Source organism: Callithrix jacchus, chromosome 6 (genome assembly GCF_049354715.1).
Source record: "Callithrix jacchus isolate 240 chromosome 6, calJac240_pri, whole genome shotgun sequence".
Taxonomy (NCBI): domain Eukaryota; kingdom Metazoa; phylum Chordata; class Mammalia; order Primates; family Cebidae; genus Callithrix; species Callithrix jacchus.
In genome coordinates, this window is record NC_133507.1 from 51046087 (window position 1) to 51066859 (window position 20773).

General features: G+C 33.1%; 1 protein-coding gene across 1 annotated transcript in view; it reads right to left on the reverse strand.

The window, feature by feature from the left end:
• Positions 1-240: 240 nt before the first annotated feature.
• Positions 241-20773, reverse strand: part of LOC144576627 (pre-mRNA-splicing factor CWC22 homolog) — a 57713-nt gene continuing 37180 nt past the window's right edge. The window contains 7 exon segments of the mRNA XM_078327330.1: positions 241-1076; positions 5915-6135; positions 6229-6330; positions 7905-8032; positions 9741-9801; positions 15070-15151; positions 16430-16543. Of these exon segments, the coding sequence (XP_078183456.1) occupies positions 493-1076; positions 5915-6135; positions 6229-6330; positions 7905-8032; positions 9741-9801; positions 15070-15151; positions 16430-16543 (1292 nt within the window). The 3' untranslated portion in view covers positions 241-492.

Below are 20773 nucleotides of genomic sequence, written 5' to 3' on the forward strand. Positions count from 1 at the left end.
ATTACACATTACTTACTTTGTTCAAAGCCTAATATGAAAACTGTAATAAATCCTCTGGTTTAAAAAAGTGACCACTTGAAAAAGATTCATGACATCTCATTAGCAAAGCAAAAATGTTAAACTGAGAAGGTTCACCTGTTTCGGTCTTCAGTTAGAAATAAAAAAGCACTAATAATTCACTATAACAGCTTCTCAAACAATTCAAAAAAAATTTTGTCAATTAAAAAAAATGACTGAATCAATGAGCAATTTGATAATTTTATTCATAAAATATAAGTGAGACTTACATCCATTTCTGGTGAATCTTCTCAAATAATTTTATGTGTAGGGCCTTGAGATGTATCAATTATAAAACATGAAAACATTTTTAAAATTTACAAATATAAACCATTACTTTATACAAGAATTCTCTATAAAGTTTGTCAATCAAAGTAAAAAATAATATGCTTCAACTGAATATAAGGCATGTCCAGTTTGTGTCGTTTTGTAGAATTATTTTTGTTTAGTTGGAGACTTTTCTCTCTGCTGGTCCTGATTTTTCTTTGATTCTCTGGATTGTTCAGAGTATCTGTTAGATTTTTCCCATCGCCTCTCGGCACCATTCTGATATCTATCTTCATCACTTCTTGAGCCAGAGTGTTTTCTATTCGTTTCCCTTGACTTTGATCTATCTTTTCTTCTAAAATTTTCACCATCCTTATTTCGGTGTCTATGCTTCTCATTTTCAGAAAAAGAACTTCTGTCTCCTCTCTTCTTTTTGGGGTCACCATGCTTACTTTCCAAATCTGTATGCATTTCTTGGTCTATGTCATTCACAACTCTATTGTAGTTATTTCTTTCAGAAGGAACACCTTTGTCTGATGTGTACTTTGTCATAGGATCTCTCCAATTTGAATCTCTTGAATTTTGATCTCTGTGTTTTTCTGATCTTCTTTCTCTCTCAGTCCTTATTTCCTGGTGCCTTTGTTCTTGTCTTCTTTCTTTGTGTTTCCTATCATTTGTTTGCTGGTTTCTGATCAATTTATCTACTTCTTTACTTCTGGTCTTCCCATGTCCCTTCTTTCTTACATCATTGGCTGCATATGTAAAATAAAATACAGTTAGCCTTTATTTCAATCTTAATTTCATAATTACAACAATCACATTTACAGATACACTGTAGGTTTACTAACTCAGATAAACCGGACGCAAAGCCAAATTGATTGAATAGAAGGTCTGATAACACAGGGTCTTAACAAATGCTTAATTTTTAAGAATATATGACATCTCAGGTCAGGCACAGCAGATCACGACTGTAATCCCAGCACTTTTGGAAGCAGGGACAGTGGGGAGGTGGATTGCTTGAGCCCAGAAGTTCCAGACCAGCCTGGGTAATGTAGTGAAACCCCTTCTCTACAAAATCTCAAAAATTAGCCAGGTGTGGTGGCATGCGCTTATAGTCCCAGCCACTCAGGAGACTGAGGTGAGAGGATCAACTGAGCCCAGGAGGCAAAAGTTGAGTGATCCAAGTATGCACTGCACTCCAGCCTGGGTAACAAAGTGGGACTCTGCCAAAAAAAAAAAAAAAAAGGGAAGGAAGGGGAAGAAGGAGGGAAGGAGGAAAGTCAAGGAAGAAGAAAGGAGAGGGAATATATAATATCTCAACATTAGTTACCAAAGTACTGTTTTGATCTTTAGATTCAAGACAGTAAAAAGAAATTTTATAGCAAATGTAAAAATTTTTAGAAAATGACTCGAATAGTACATTTCCACTTAACAAATTTAATACAAAAATTGAAATTCCATCTGATCTGTGTTATTTATAGGAATATTATATCAGATGTGGTACCTACTCGAAATACAATGATAACACAAATTAGCAATCACTTCCTAAACATAGGAGGAGTAGAACAACTGGGTTTGCTTAACAGTATGAATATATACTTCTCAATGAAAGGCCTCTTCCTGCCAAAACAATAGTTCTCCTCTCTGATACTTGCAGAGAGACACTAAATGCACCAACAAGAGCAGATATGTTAAGATTTACAGTCATAGGCTTTATTAGAGCCACAAATGCTTAGTTTCTGAAGAAACTTTTCTAAAAAGACCTCAAATAATTTAATTTTGCTGATATAATCCCAACTATAAATACGAAATGATTATACTGAAATAACTTACCACTTTAAGCAACAAAACAAATTTAATCAGTTTATCCGTTACTTAATTTGGGTGCATAAATCAAAAATGCTAAGATAATAAAAATGTCTGTCGAATTCTTACATATGCAGGAAAGAGAAAAATATGATAGAAAAGTGCCTCTTGTCACCCTAATTCTACCTAAATCTCTCTGTACCAATCTGTATTTCTTCTGCTACATGCCTACCCTTGGCACATGGTACAGTCAGTTGGTCTGCCACTAAGGACCTATTTCTCTGGTTCCTATCAAACAGCTCAGCTGAGCTGCAGCTACCCAAGCAGAAACCATCTGGCTCTGTGCTAAACCAACGTCCCCCTGACTCTATTGTACACTACTCTCAGGCTTTCCTGGTATAAAAACCCACCCACATAACAATAGGTAGTCTCTTCTCCCTTTGCTATGTCTGTTTTACAATTTCCTAATTTTGGGGCAGTTCATACTGGTCTTATGCTATTTAATATTTCATTAATAAAACAAAGTTATCTACTGAAATCGTATAGGAAGGCAAATTAATTTTAAATCAGCAAGCTTCCTTATTGAAGAAATTCATGCTGTGTTATCATCTGTTCTCAAAATGGATACCATGAAAAAAACAAATTCTGCAGAATATAAAAATTGTGAATGTTAAATGAACATTTGTACACTTAAATACAAGAATTAAAGTTCCTATAAGCAAACAATCTTTCTCTGATAATATAAAAAACAGACAACCCCAGAATTATGAATGTCACACAATATGTAAAACACTTTGAAATATAACAAGCTATGGAACAAAGGTGCAAAGATTAGCCTTTCAATTTAAGGCTATGGAAGAAAGTGTTGATGCCACATTGGATGAAATATTGCATCAAAACAGAACAAAATGAGAAATGACATGCATGTAGGGTAAGCAGACAATCCCTTACTTGGACCAAGATACTGTAATGAAAGAAAACAGAGCTGACCTTGTGTAAAACCACACAGATCTTTTCAGAAACTATGAACCGGAACCAAACTTTGAAAACATCTTTTACTACAGTATTTCCACTTTAATACAGGATAGAGAAGACTGTGGAAAACCTGTGCTCCTGCTGAAAATAACTAGAAATGCCAGATAAAATTTTTAAATGTTTCATTGAAAAACATTGAAACGTACACAGAAATCAAATTAAAGGAACTCCTAATTGCCAAAGCTGAGATGATTTGAACAAAATAAATGACAGTACTAAACTTTAACCCACAGGATAAGATAAATAACCATGTGTCTATATTGATATATACAGTTGACTAAATAAATAAATGAGACAAGAGGGATAATGTTTTCTTACGGAAGAAATTCAATTACTTGATGTAGAAGAAAACAAATAAAAAATCACCATTAGGAAAACACCATAGTAAAAATAAGTGTTGCAGACAAGATCCAAAATGGATGTTAAAATTAGTGAGTAAAAAGCTGGAGGAGAAAGAGATTTGCATACTATCAAGTTATCTCCCTATAAGATATTTTCACAGAAAAAAATAGTTTCCCTGAAGACATCCAGTGGACACCACGTTACTCAAGTGATCAAGGCTGTCACCCAAAATAAAATTATGACCGCCTTGATAAGATGCACTAAGAACAACATATTGTTTCCACTGTACTCTTGCCAAATATGTCTAACCTCATTCTAATAATGAGAAAACATTAGATGAAACTCCATACTGAGGGACAGGTTACAAAATAAGTGACCAGAGGACTTCAACAGTGTCAAGGCTATTAAGAACAGAAAAAGCTTGAGAGGCACTTTCATACAATGCAGAAAATTGAGAATACAATTAAATGTAAGGAGAATCCTAAAATAAGAAAAAGGACGTAAGTGGAAAATCTGGTTTTCAAATCCTATCTGTAGTCTACTCAATAATGCCTTTCCAATGTTAACTTCCTTGTTTGATAAATGAACCATGATTATGTAAGATGCTACCATTAGGGAAAGTTGGAAGAGGAGTATATGGAAATTCTCTGTACTGTTTTTGCTACTATCCTAAGTCTAAAATTAGTTCAAAATAAAAGGTTACAGTTACAAAGTAAAAAATATAAAGGCATCAGAGAGCTAGTGGAAAAATAAAAACTAGAGGGGCCAAGATGTAGGAGAAGGCAGAAGCATTGAGAAGTAAGCTGATGTTCTACAGCCACTTTCTCCCTGGGAGCATCTGCTGATTCAGGGACACTGGTGAGGGACAGAAGGACACCAAAGCTCTGGCAGCCTTGTAGGGCTAGAGAGACAAGAACAGGACTGGTTATTTGCCATACATCTATGTGCAAAAGATATCATTATCTAGAATACGTAAAGAACACTTACAAATATACAGAGAATGCAACTTAATTAAAAAAAGTCGAAGGCTGAGCAAGGTGGCTCACGCCTGTAATCCCAGCACTTTGAGAAGCTGAGGCCGGTGAATCACGAGGTCAGGAATTCAAGACCAGCCTGGACAACATGGTGAAACCCCGTCTCTACTAAAAATACAAAAATTAGCCAGGCACGGTGGTGGGCACCTATAACCCTAGCTACTTGGGAGGCTGAGGCAGAAGAATCACTTGAATCCAGGAGGCAGAGGATGCAGTAGGCTGAGATTGCACCACTGCACTCTAGCCTGGGTGACAGAGCAAGACTCCCTCTCAAAAAAAAAAAAGCAATAAAATATTTGAGAACTTGACCAAAAAAATCCAAATGGCCAATAATGTATAAAATGGTGTTTAACTTCATTAGTTGCAATGCAAATTAAAACTAAAACCACAATGCAGTACCATTGCACATCCATCCGAATGGCTAAAATGAAAATAGATGGCCAATTTGAAGTATTAATAAGGATGAGAACTACATAAACTCTTATACACAGCTGGTGGTTGTGTAAGTTGGAATAACCAGTTGGAAAACTGACAGTATTTACTAAAGCTAAATATATGCAAATCTTATGACAGAGTGACTCCACCTATAGGTACATACCCAGTAGAAATGTGAATAAATAAAGTCATCAAAAGATACATACAAGAATATACATGGAAATACCACTTATAAATCTAGTCTGTTGAGTAAAAATGATAAATATTGTGGTATTCATATAGTAGAAAACTACACAGCAATATGAATGAACTAACTATACCTAAATGCAGGAATGCAGCTAAATCTCACAAACATAACGGTAAAAAAATACGCTAGAAATAAAAAGGAGTCCATAATACATGATACTAAGGTTAAAAACATGCAAAATTAATTTATGAAATTACAAATCAGAATACAGAGAACTTCTGGGGTACCAGGATATCTTGATCTGTGTGCTAGCTATACGTATGTGTTCCCTCTATAAACATTCATATGGCATCTGAGGTCCACACTGAATGTTTGATATGTCAATTATAAACATAAAGCTTTAATATTAAAAGTAAAAATTCAAATCTTCTTTAAAATAAAAACATCAGGATAGCTTCTATAAACTAGATTACAAACATTATGAATGGTATTTCAGTCATAACTCAAATAAGTATTTGCCAATGAAATATTTTCATTTCTATAATGAGGATATCAAAAGGTAATCCCAGCATTATAAATGTTGTACTACACCACAGACTGCAACAATGATAGACGGAACCATTTGTATTAATTGTGGCTTTTAAACAACTGATCTCTAAAATAAGCAATCTAATCATTTTCTTCCTTCATAAATATCAGCAATGTATTCATTAAAAAAAGAGCAAGCCAAATTACAAATGAGCATCAATACCTGAGGCAGAGCTATGACTACCGATAGATGCAGAATCGCTCTCTTCACTGGAAGATTCTGAACTGCTACCACTGCTGTCAGACTCGGAGTCAGAGGAGTCAGACTCTGAAGAGGAGGATGCTGAAGAGGAAGAGGATGGGGAGGATTTATTTTGCTCAACATCTGGTTTCTGTGCCACAAGGACCTTTGGTGTATTTTTGAGATGCTCACGTAGTTCATCCCTAATTTAAAATATAATCTGTTAGATTCTATTTCAAAGACAATTCTGAGTTAATTTTACAATCTGAAAAGAAAATTCTGAGAATAATCCTTACGTTAAACCTGCAAGACCTATAGAAGTAAAGAAGTTGATGGCAAATCGAGTGTTTCTTGGATTATCTCGGGGTAATAAACCTTCAAAGAATGGCTGTAGGGTTCTAAGAACAAAAATAAATAAACAAAAGAAAACAGATTGCTTAAGATAAAAAGGCAAAATCCCTTACACAGTCATTTTTCACATTTTTCATATATTAAATTACTAAATGAATTACAACCAAGTAACTAGTTGATGTCATTTATTAGGTTAGGCTATGTGCTATCTAAATGAAATGAGTAGGGTCAAATAATAATTTACCAAACTTGATTTCTGTCATTATACAAGGGAGGAGGTTTTTAAAAAACTTTTTTGTACACATACAGAAAAGATAAATATATATACACACACACATATATATACGTGTGTGAATATATGTATAGTGTATATATAAACACACATGCATGCATATATAGTGAGTATATGTACAAAAAAATTTTAAAAACCTCCTCTGTTTACGTACATGCACACACACACATACATAGAACTGTGCAAAGTACAGGGGGAGAGGTGGAAGTAGTCAACAAAAGGGAGAAATCAAGGATGAAGACCATATAATTACAATATCTATGAAGTGAGACAACCAGAAAGACACTAACAATACAAGGTGGTTTTGGACATTTGGTTTTCAGCACCACACTGAATCACAACTCAAGTGGAGTCAGGAAAAACTTTCTGACAGGAAAAGGTAAAATATAAGAAGAATGATTAAGAGTTTGCCAGACAGATCAAGAAGAGAGGAAAATGCCAGCAGTGGAAACAGAAGTAAGGAAGCATGAAAGAGCCAGATGTGTTTAACAAGCTTGGCAATGTGGCTGGAGTGCAGCTTGCTGAAGAGAGAGAAGATGAGCCTGGTCAAGTAGATAGGGGCCAAATGAGTAAATACATGAAGCCACGAGAAGTGGATGGAATGGCCCTCAGGCAGTGTGTGCAACTCAGGAACACTGAAGAGGCAGGCTGAAGAAGAGACTGAGAGAGGAATTGACAGAAAGTGAGGAGCCAAGTGAGCAGGTGGTCAAATGTGTAAGTGAGTCACAGAAGTGAAGGGGCATGCAGATTGAGAAAGATGATTGGAAAAAAAAAAAAAGAGAGAAAGATGACTGAATATGGCAGGTGGTCACTGAGAAATCTGAAAGGATGATTTCAGTAGTGTCAATGGAAGCCAACCTAAATGGTAATGTGAATAAATAGGAAATAAGAAAGGTGAGGATTATATACTAGTCCTGAAATAAGACTCTATTTCCATGTAATAATTTGAACTATTATTAATAGATGCCATATATACTCAAAACTGTCCACTGATAATATTAGTTACCATTTGAAGGCTTAATATTAGGGTAAAAAGAAAATAAAATTATAAATATCACTGGAGAATTCAAGTGAGCATGTAAAAATAATTCTTTTCTAAGAAAATTTGAAAAATGCACTAATTTGAACTCCACTTAAACTAAAAACCACCACTAAAAGTTGCATGTTGTCCTGTGCAACATAACATTAGATCCAGAGTAGTGATTAACGAATGAAGAAAGTCCCAGGGGGCTCAGCTCTTGTTTTACAATCTTGGATAGGCTTATGTCTGCCATAATGAAAGAAGACCTGAGGTCAACAAGAATGAAAAGTGCTAAATGAGAAACTTACTCATCCTTTAATCTTGCATTAAGTTTAGGAAGACCCATGTATTCACATAGTTCCTGAAAAAATATTTTCACAAAAATTCTACTGGATGATGTAGTGGTTTCTTCACTCAGTTTTATACATTCAAGAACCTGAAAATTAAAATTTAAAAAGGCAATTATATTTTAATTTGTAAAAGACTGACCAATACCTGTAGGTTTAAGTGTTTCTCAAAATTACTATTTATTCCCATCTGCAACCTTAGTTCTCTCTGAATATCTCTCCTTAGGCTGACATAAAAATTTAAAACTACTTCTCTATATTAACTTTAAAAATGTTAAGATGCTACAGAAATAGATTTCATTCTCTGTTTTGGGTAATGCGCTTGTTATAGCAAAGAAGATATCCTCTCTTAAGTGGATAATGGTAAAGATTACTAGCTCTTAAAACTTACTCATCAAAATGTGGTGTATATGAGGGTGTGGGGCAAAATGCCACTTAGCACATTAGGCTACAATTCTGTATAGCACATATATGATTAAAAAAAAGTATGATGGTTTTTTCTGAATATTAAGACTGTGGCTTAAAAAGTGAAATGTCTAAAGAAATATTTTTAGGGCAAATAAAAATAATAGTAACCTCCAGTTTTTATGAGTTATGTGTTCCAGGAGCCCATTAGTTAGTTAATTGTTTAAAATTCTGATTTCATTTTCTTAAAGAGGGAACAAAAAGAAGTAAAAAATTATTACAATTAGCCACCTGGGTTAGATTACAAATGCCTATTAATGTAGCTGGACATATTTACTACTTAAAATAGTCTAAAAATCTATCCAATGTTTGTAAGTTTGAGATATTGCCTCATTTTACCATTAGTAGGATGGCATTCTACAAGATGATCCTGTTCTTTCCTCCTGGATGTAATTTCTTCTCTTTCTTTCTTTTTAATTCCTTTAGCAACTTTGCTTTTCTTAGGATCTATGACTTTTTGTTTGCATCACTGCTATGGGCATATCTTACCTCTGCTCTTATGTTAACCCCCTTGAAAGGAGGGATCGTATTTAATTCACTCATACCCAGTACCTCTCTCAAATGACTGGATATATAAATGGTGGCTAAATAACAGCGGTTGAATAGCAGCTGTAAAATAAATGCCACCTTACTTAATGCCTTTCAAATTTCAATCCAGTGCACATTTCCCCATCAAGAATATATCTCTCTTTGTTCTATGACCCTAGGATATCTTCTCTATGGCTTACTCAAATTCAGTATCTGCTACTTGGGAGGCTGAGGCAGGAGAATTGCTTGAACCTGGGAGGCAGAGATTGAGTGAGACTCTGTCTCAAAAATAAAAAATAAAAGAAAAATGAAAAAATTACATTATGATGCTTTTTACGAATTTTGTTTGTTTGTTTTAGCTCATCAGCTATTGTTAGTGTTAGTGCATTTTATGTGTGGCCCAAGACAATTCTTCTTCCAATGTGGCCCAGAGAAGCCAAAAGATTGGATACCCCTATAGTGCATCAAGAAGATGGACCACATAATCCATTAAAGAACAAATTTCCTATTATATTTAAGTCACAATTTGATTTATAGGCAATAACTCAGAAATTCTATGTAAAGTGCAGTGTTTCAGAGACTATCTTTTTACCATATCCCGTTCGAGCAGAAAATTTAATTCACTGGAGTGAGTAGCACAACTGAAACACTGCAGTTATTCTAAAATGATATAAAACCTACATTTAAAAATTAGTATTTAGCACTGAGGTATTGCTTCAATTCACAATATTTACTCATTAACAGCCTTAACCATTTTAAAAATCAATATATACATTTCCTAATGGAAAAGAAATATTAACATACTGTTTGGCTTTCAGGAAACTCCATTTTCAGCAATTTGTGAGCACATTCTTCAAAATCTAAACTGTGGAAATGATCACAATAGGTTAAAAGCTTGCAATATAGACTGTACGAACAAGAAACTTAGTTTAATAACATAAGTAACCTTTTTTAACTGTAATTTCATATTGTTGTACTGTGGTATATGAAGAAAATATAGCTCTTGACAGAGAACGAAGTGCCAATATATGCAACATGGATGAATCCTTGAATTATGCTAAGTGAAAGAATCCAGACACAGACTACATATAGTATGATCCCATTTACATAAAATGTTCAGAAGAGACAAACCTATGGACACAGAAAGTAGATAAAATTAGTAGGAAGTGACTGCTAATAGGCTCAGGGTTTAGTTTAGAGTAATAAAAATGTTCCGGCATTGTATAATGATGATCGTTGTACAACTTTGTGAATATACTAAAACTACTTCCAGTCATGCATCACTTAGTAACAGGGTTATCTTATGAGAAATGCATTCTTAAGAAATTTAATATGCGAACATCATAGAGTGCATTTACCCGATCCTAGATGGTACAACCTAATTTACCTAGGCTATATGCTATGGCTGTTGCCCCTAGGCTAGAAACCTATCCAGCATGTTACCGTATTTCTGAATACTGTAGGAAACTGCAACACAATGGTAAGTATTTGCGTATATAAATACACCTAAACATAGAAAAGGTATAGTGAAAGTACAGTATTATAATTTTATGAGACTACCATTGCCTATGTGGTCCATTGTTGACTGAACAGTTGTTATATGGCTGTGAATGTACACTTTAAAAGGGTGAATATCATAGCATGTGAATAAAATATCAATCTTAAAGGCAAAAATAAAAATAAAAGAGTTGTATGCACTGAATTATATTATTCCCTCAAACCAACCATCCTCAAGCTATAACTCATCAGATAAAAGGGTTTCTAATCTATATGATTTTCTTCATTTTAAAGTGAAGAAACAAAACACACGATGTGTAAGTTTCTCTCATTTCTGCAATCATATTTGCTTATCGAAACGTTTCCCACTACAAACTGGCCACTCAAGTATGATGGCAGTAAATTCTTTTTTTTTTTTTGAGACGAAGTTTTGCTCGTTACCCAGGCTGGAGTGCAATGGCGCGATCTCACTGCAACCTCCGCCTCCTGGGTTCAGGCAATTCTCCTGGATGGCAGTAAATTCTTAAGTGTTAGCAATATCTTTTCCTTCAAGCACTGAAGGATAATAACCATACATAAAGAATTTATTAACTGTTCTGACTTGATAATTCCATATTACAGAACAAGTCTAAGTACTCTAAATCTGGGTAACTAGGTCCCAGATCTCATGAAGTATTTCCCAATGCTCAAGGTTTTCAAGAGACCTAGCTGTTCTGTTCTACATTTAGTTGTTGTTAAGTAAATCTAAGACAGAAAAAATCAACTCTGTTCTAAAGCTTAGATAAAACAACAGTTAGGATGGTTAACAATGAGGACAAAGAAATAAAGTCTTTAAAATGTTAATACTTCTTTAAAATAAATAATTATAACTAAAATTTTTAAGAAATGCATTCCTATTCACAAATGTACACCTAAATTAGAAAGAACCAGAGGTAAAAACACCTATAGGCTACTATATTGATTTAGGTTTATACATAGGATTTCAGAAGGATTTACAGACGATCTAATTAGATCCTTTTTAAAAATGAGAAAAATGAGACTCAGGTATTTTGTGTTTGAAACTTGCTCCTGGCCACATAGTCCTGGAAGTAGAACTTGAACACAGGAATATTTATACTTCCTCACTCAATATTTCAGAAGAAAAGGCTATAATTAATATTTAATTTGATAAGTCATATCTTGAAATGTATATTATATGTTTAGAGAAACTAGGAAAAGTCGTAATTAAAACAGGAGTAAACATAGGTCAAGTTTCTCTGCTTACATTAAAATCTCAGCGTGGAAGAGTAAATGATACATTACTCTATCATAACTCTACCTACTTTTACTAAAGATTGCAAATTTCTTAGATTTTTCTATACTGCTTCCAAGAGGTAAAAGATGTTCCAAGAGCTCAGCATGACGTTAGTGCTTACTGACTACTTTTACAAGTTAGCTTGGTTCATCCTAAACACATCCTACCACATACAAAAACAGTAAATAAAGAAAACTTGCAAGAAAAAAATACCCAGTATTGATATGAACAGATTTTAAAATATCATCAGCATAGTTTACCTAAGAGAATTGGCAAACTCAATTTGTTAGTGCTTTATTGATTGAGAAATATGCTACTACATTTGCATTTCTGTGGAATGCCCACACCTTTATTTTTGATAACACGGCATAAAATCACTAATTGAAATATGATGATTATGGACTTAGTTTTGCAGTTCATCTGTATTTCTCAGCTTCTATTACTTAAAAGGTTTCCTAAGCACAACAGGGTAATAATCCAGGATGATACAAGGCATTGAAATAAAGAAAAAAACCTACCAGGAAAGAGATTATATAACAGAGAATATTAAACAGTATCTAACGTTAAGATTAAAATACTAAACGGTAACCGATAAACTTTAATAATACAGCAAAACAAAAAACATTTAAAACAGATGTGACTTCTTCTTTTCTACCTTTTTAAAAAAACAAAATTAGTACCGAGACAAAATCCTGAAATTTCTGAAAAACAGTCAAGTAGTTGATGAAGAAATGTTACTACTTTCCTTTTATCTAGTAAGTGAAGTATCAGGGAGAAAGCTAGCTATAAGACAGTTTGTTGTTCTTGTTCTTGTTTTATTTTGAAAGTACTTAATGACTCCCTACACCAAGATAGTTTTTAGGCTGTACTAATTACGAATATTAAATGAATTAAATTTTGTTGATATTTTACTTCTCATCTTAGATTGCTAAACCAAATGAGTCTCAGGTTTAACACAAATAAATAGCGATTGAGGGGAGGGTAAAGAAAAAAGAAGACATTTACTGAATTACTGTTTTGTTCACATGATGGTTTACAAAGTGGTTTTGTTGATGTGTCCAATTTCAGAAACTTTGAACAGGTGAGGACATGGAAGTCCATCTCCCTCTCATTTAGTTACAACTTCAAAAAGGTAAAATCAGACTGGAATGTCATTTAAATGCAAGAACAAACAGGAATGCTTTATCTTTAACAGCCAAGGCAATTGTGTAGTTTAATGTTTCATGCATATAAAAAATGGGTAATTTAGGGGGCCATACCAGAAGGAAGATAAGACTACTGGTGGTATCAGTCAACAAAAACAAATTAAAAAAATAAAATTTTCACACAGTTCAGTTGCCAGAACTAAGTTTTTGTTCATAAGATTTTCAGGTAGACTGTTTAAGATGCCCTTATCGCCACCTGGCTTGATGATTACATCCTATTCTTGATTTTTAGCCTGGTATATAATAAACAAAAAAGCTTTTGAAAAATACAAAAACTGAAGATAAACACTAAAGTATCTGTTAGTCCAACCTCATGTCAAAATAATCACTACTGATATGTTAACATATTATTTCTAGAATCCATCTATTTTTACAGTTAGGAAAATACTACAAGCACAATTCTATATAGTTATATAGCTTTTATCCCACCTAAGATTACATCAGACTGTTTGCTCATTTAAAACAATTCTCTATTAACCTAATTTTCAGTGGTGGCATAGACTGAACATTTTGATTGTGGTGGAAAATAAGATTGTCTCCATTTTTGCTTTTGCAACAAACAATTCTGTATATAATTATGTGTCCACATTTATATCTTTAGGAAATACAGTAATGAAAAACAAGGGTCAAATAGCATGAACAATAAGCCCTTGATTCACATTACATAGCAGGGTGACTATAGCAAATAACAACGTAGCTAGATTTGAATGTTGTCATCATAAAATGATGAAGCTTTAAAGAGAGAAATAAGGTAAGTACCCTGATATGATTATACAATGTATATATGTCTTGAAACATCACCCTTAGGCTATAAATATGTACAACTATTATGTGTAAATTATAAATAAAAATTAACTAATTAAAATTAATAATATTTAGAAAAATAACAAAAAATCCCCACAGAAAATCAACACATAAGACAGGAGTTACTGCTACTAGGGACTGATACCACTATGTAATAGTGGCTACTACTTGTGTTTTAATGATTTAATTTTTCAAGTCTTTTGTGTGATTCAGAGATTATCAAGGTTACATTTCTTTTAAATAATTATTCAAAGAGCTCCACTGTAACTCTTCAAAGTTAATGTTAACTGCAACACTAACACAGTAAATCTGCTGCTCACAACTGATTACTGTTGGATTTCTGAAAAAGGAAAAACAAATGAAAGGTCAAACTTTACCTCTGACAAAATATTTATCATCTTTCACTTTAAGTTTATATGAAAAAATATTTAATACTTTTTTATGTGAAGAGACAACCAGTAACGATAAAGCCAAAAAAATTCCCAACCCATGTTTTGCTGTTTAACATTCCTGTATTTGAAGATAAACCTAAAGCCAAAAATTGTTCAGACTGAAAACAGATGACTCCTACTTATGAATCATTATTGCTATTACATCATACTAAATGGAAATATACTAGTAATGAAACAAAACTGAGGAAACATTTCTCCTCCAGTGTAAAATGTAAACACTGTGCCCATTAAACCAATAGGTTGATTCGCATATAAAGTAACAGATGGACTGAGATTTAACATCCTCATTTATTTCTCTTCAAAACCAAATTCACAGCCTTCAAAGGGAATAGGTTTTGTTTTCAGGACATCATATCACACTACTTCTTACTTAGCATTACTTCAAAGAGTCCTCAAAACCTTCCTACGTTTAATTCCTGTTTCTGTTTATATTCATTTACATCTGCAGAGCAAATCACTGTCTAACAGTCATCACAACAGTGCTTCTCTGCCTAGAACCAGAACTAGAAACCAAATTTTACAAATGTTAAATATTAAATTTTCATTATACAATTCAATACTCTGCTATCTTATAAAACAGAATTATTTTCAGGTTTTTATTAGTGGCACTTAACTATAAGAAATGATATAGCTAAAATACCATTTAATTATGTAACACAATTCGACCTTCCAATTAAGTAAAGACAATTTGTCTGTAAAGGAAAGAACCAACAGAAGGGAACTATGAGCTTGGGCATGGGATGGGAGAGAGAGGTATGCAGTCTAAGAATTAGAAATGGTGTGCAGTTTTCTGTTATGAAATCCCAAAATGTATCTCTGATATCCTTACCCATCCCTTATCAAAAAAAAAATAAAGGAACAACTAAGAGATGATCTCTTACCTTGACTGAATAGCAAGATAAATTGTACGACGAAATGAGACCAGATTAATTTCTGTTTTGTCATGAATAGTCACTTTTTGTCCTGAAAGAAACATAACAAAATTACAACACTGCAAAAATAAATGTGAAGAAGCTAAAATGTATCTCTGTATTTTCTTCATAAATCTATTTAGAATCAATACAAATTTAATAATACCTTTCTTTACCTGTGCAAATTAGTATTTACAGAATTAAAGGTAGCTATTTCAAGTCTTTTGCTGTATCATAAATGTTAGCTCAAAGAAGTTCAGAACCAAGCCAAGAAAACTATTTTTTTTCTCTCTGTCATCTGCTCATTTAGACACTATGAAAGGCTGCACTCATCCTGTTGTTTGGTAAAATATTATTTCTAAAGTTATAAACAATATTGATACTTTAGAAGCACCATATAACTCAGAAGTAAAAATTGAGCTTCAGAGAACACTGGATCATCAAAACAGGTTGAATGAGTCCAACATAAATATGTGTATTTGTCAAAATTTTCTCTTATTCAATGCATAAAAACTTTCCTTATAAATATGTAATAGCTTTTATTTGAATAGTATTTTCACATAAAACAAGGTAATTCTAAAGTAAAATGTAGTACATAGATTTAAATTAAAAAATTAGAAAAAATTAAATCTCTTTTTACAAAATACGTTATAGAAGAACAATTGTACTATAAGACAGAAGTATATATGATACCCTAAAAGGCAAAGATAAACTTTTAATATCTTCATACATGTAATACATGTGAATAATGAACACTTTATGTATGTTCTGATATATTAACTGTGCCTTAACCAAAGTAAAGTTCTGAGCTTATTTCTGTGAAATAATGTAATCAAAGCAGAAGAGGAAAAACATATTACTTCTGTGCAAATACAGCTTTTGGCCTCCCCACTCTATTTTGCCAAAATGAATGGCAAATATCCAGTCACTCTCATTTGTCACATTCCTGCCAGGGCTACATAAATCACACGCACTCAGTATGAATACATGTTTTCATAGTCTATAATATAAGCAAAGGCATAATATACTAAATTAAAATTGTGCTGATGCTAAAAAAAGAATCTGTTAAATACTTTTTGAGCAGTTTCTCAACCTTGGCAACACTGGAATTTTGGGCTAGATCATATCTTGTTGCTGAAATTTTGGGCTGGATCATATCTTGTCCTGTGGTTTGCAGGCTGTTTAACAGCAGCCCTAGTCTTCACCCACTAGATGCCATCAGCATCCCTCCTCGCTCTCCCCAACAAGAACTACTGTTTTAGAAGTTATACTACAATTAATTTAATTTTAGAGTATCTTATAATATTATTTGAATATGCTACATGTTTACCTTCTTCTTCTTCTTCTTCTTCTTCTCCCTCTTCCTCTTCTTCTTCCTCTTCCTCTTCACTACTCCCAGCATCTTGGTCTGTATTTGAGTCACTGTCTCCCTCATCAAGAATTTCTGTAAAGTACAAAGTTTAGGGAAAAAATAATGTGCAAGTCATATGTATGTATTTCATTCTAAGAAGATAATTCCCAGTTCATTGAAATCCACGGTGGTATAACAGTTTACCAGCCAACAAAGATAACCACCAAGCCTTGTGTTATTACCTAGGTGGTGAAAAAGGATTACAACTGATATGACTAGAGAGAGCCATATGTAACATTCTTTTGCCACATAAAAAGTGGCCATGAAACAAGGAGATGAGAAAAACAACAACAAAAAAAGTAGATGACGGTTTTTGAAAAGAGAAAGAGCATTGGGAAAATATTAAGAATAGAAGCTAGCATATGGGAGTCAAAATATTGTTTTATCATCAGAAAGAAGTTCGTCCATTATAAAAAAAAATTAGGGCTAGATACAGAAAACAAGAATGTACTAGGAAAGACAAAGAAGGGAGAGAAAATAATTGCATAATTTAGTGTTCACATGAAATAAACAGTAATGAGATTTTTATTAACATGTATACCTACTAATTGAACATTAAAATAAATCCAAAGACTTTTCATACATAAAACAGAGACAGAAGTTTAAAAGCCTTTAAGACAACTGGTAAGACAAGCACTGTATTGGATTATCACTTTTAAAAATACAAATGATATATTCAGAACTGGATGAAAACAGTGATATATATGAGACTACATAAGGCCAGTCATTACACTAAAAGCAAACAAATGACAAAAACTAAAATTATATTTTGTCCAGCTGTGCTCTGTTAGCCTGGTAAAAGATTCTGCAAACCTGACCAACTCTTTACTTTTGCATTTCTATTATAATCAGAGAGCTTTTAATACAAAGTTCTGGAATAAATTAATTTTTTAAAAAATTCCAATTTCTTTATATTTAACTAAGCAGTACAAATCCGGAGACACATAATGAAAGTAAGCAGAGAACTTCATATTATGAGAAACAAATCATTTTGTAAAAATGAAGAGGAGCCATTCAGCCCTTATCTGAGATACAAATCTCAAGAATATTTCTAACAAAAGTGAATTCAAGAGATAATCTAAAGTATCTAGTTTATTACTATGCACATGGCTTAGACAGACTTTTAAAAGAAGAAACTATTTAGTATTCAACAGTAGGAAGACAGGCACTCCTGCTGTTTTCCCAAATGCTGTTAAGATCTAAAACACAAGTACACCTGGGTCAGTCTAAAGTGCTAATTATTAAAGCTGTGCCCTCTTCCTGCTAGGACCATTTTTTTCCAACTCTAGAAAAATGTTTTAGAAAACAATGAAGGTCAAATAAATTGTCTAATCATTTACATCATCCTCTTTTCAGCTCTTCACTTTAGAATCTACTTATTAAAATCACTCAGACAAGGACAATTGGATTTCATTAACTGAATAAAGTAGTGGTTTCAAAGCATGATCTAGGAGTCCAAGGAGGATCTGAGGTGTCTCAGGTGCTCTGTGAGGTCAAAACGATTTTCATAATAATAACAAGACAGTATCTGCCTTTTAACTGTGCTGACATCTGTGATGATGATCCAAAAGCAACCGGGTTTAAAACTGCTGTAATCCAAGCACTAACTGAGGCACCAAACTTCACTAGTAGTCACTGTATTCTTTACTACCACCCTCTTGAAGTAGAAAGCCAGTTTCATCTGAGAATGTCCTTGATGAAGAAGTAAAACATAACTACTTTTATTAAATCTCAGCCCTGAATATAATCTGAGTGATGAAATATAAAATTCATATATATAGCACTTCTGTTAAAGACAGATATACAATGGTGACAGTTATGTCAAGGAAAACCACTTGTGTGACTGTTTGCTTTGCAAGGTGAGTTAGCTATTTTTTTCATTTTCACTTGAAAGAACTGGCCAACTAACTATAGTTGTTAGATACTTGGCCAACAATTTCTCAAATGCAAACAAACTGAGACTGTCACTTCAGGGAAAACAATTCATGATATCTGCGACGATGATAACAGAGTTTTCAAGAATTTTGAAAAACTTATATCCATCCCTGTGAGCTTAAGAGCTCCCTAATACTTAGATTTTTCGGACGAAATTATAACAGAAAAAAGGCATCTGGCAGGTTGCAGTGAAAAGCTCCTAGGAAATTAGCAATATTATTAAATGCACAATCTAGATATTGTACCAACATGTTAATCTGATTTTCATAATATTAAGGTTAACATTTTAAAAATGCATAACTCAGTGAATTAGTATTTTCTAAATAACTAATTCAACATTACAAAATCCTACACGAGTAAAAGATGTATTTAAAGTGACAGGCAAATGCATTCTAATGTAACACTATCAAAGTTCATTAATATTGTTTCAGAATTCACACTGCAATTAATCTTAAAACTACCAGTTGTTAAATGCTGGCATTTATCTGCAAAGGCTATTAAAATACTGTTCCCTTTTTCTACCTACCTACCTACCTCCCTATCTGAGGCTAGATTTTCATCATGTATGTCAATTAAAACAACCTACTGCAGTAGATTTAATGTAGAAACAGATATGAGGGTCCAGCTGCTTCCCATCAGGCCAAACAGTAAACTACACAAATAAAAGTTTATAAAATATAGATATAATACAAAATATATAAAACATCATTCTCACCAAATTTGTTTTGTAAATAATGATTTTCATAAAAATATGTAATTTATGTTAACATATACTAGGTTTGCCATTATTTTGAAATAATAAATTCTTTTATATTGCTTTAACTTTTAATAAAGTGAGTATCAATAGATATAACCCACATAAGAAGTTCTTTGGAGTTGTCAATAATTTTCAAGAGTATAAAGGGATCCTGAGACCAAAGAATTTGAGAAGTGCTGTAATAAAAGAAAGTACTACTTTCCAGGCATTGGTCAATTGCCTAGACACTAAAGAAATGAATAGAGAATTCTCAAGTTTAAGAAAGAAAGAAATCAAATCAGGTGTATTTAAGAATTTCACAAAAAACATGTGGCATCTTTCAGGGAGACTGCAGGAAAAGAGGTTCATAAGAAGGCAAAATGGATCTATGGAGTTCTCTATTTGGAAACGAAAATATAACAGAAAAAAGGAATCTAGCAGATTACAGTGAAAAGCTCCTAGGAAATCAGCATCTAAGAAGAGAAACCCATTTGCTATATCAGATTTTAAGGATAATGTATAGGAATGGAAGATTTCTCCCACTTTTCCTTTTCCTTTCAACCTTCCACTTCTAAGCACTACTGAACAATGGAATGCAGACAGTGACAGAGTAGGTCTCTACTTCCTCTGTGTATGAGACTACATAAGGCTGGTCTCTATGTTACAAGCAAACAAATGACAAAAACTAAAGTTATATTTTGTCCAATTGTGCTCTGTTAGCCTGATAAAAGATTCTGCAAAGCTGACCAACATTTACGTTTAGAGAGCTTTTAATACAAACTTTTGGGGTTTAATACAAAGATAAATATTTATTGCTTTCACAAATCCTTCTCCAGTAAAATTACAATTCAAGAGAAATAAGCCCATAAAATTATTATGAAAGTAGGCCAGAGTGTCAGCTTTAGGAGGAAACTAATGCAAATGTGAAAATTATAACATTAATTAATAACAGCTATCATTGTCTGTGATAATATACAACAATGTATTGTATATATCCTTCTATAGAAAAGTAACATTTAGTCTTCCATTAAACAAGTAACTTGCTACAGGTCACTCAGCTAGTAATGTCAAAGACAAATTACAAATCAAAACCTGTCCAAAATTAGCGCTTACCATATATAGCAATGATGTACAAATGCAAGTGATTAATTTATCAGGCACCAATACTATGATTCACCTTACCACAAGGATATCAACCTGACCTTAAGAAACAATGTAAGTATAGCACTTTACAGGAAAGTATACCACTTAATTGAATATTAAACTGGGTGGCAAAGACAGTAAGTGGTACAGAAGTTAAATAAAGGTCACTACTAACCTATGAATATTTCTTAAGATGGGTGAGACTTAAGGGTTTAGAGGGGAAGAAGAGAGGAACAATGGGGTAAATAATTCAGAATGAAGTAAAAAACCATGGGCAAGTACCAGGAAAAATAAAATGCCCAAGGAAACAGCTAAGAGAATAACTTTACAAGAGCAGAGATTTCATTAGGTGGGGATCACTGATCCCTAAATATTTCCTATCATTATTATGTAACTACTTAAATTGCTTTTACTTATCCAAAATAAATTATTTTATAAAATTCTACATA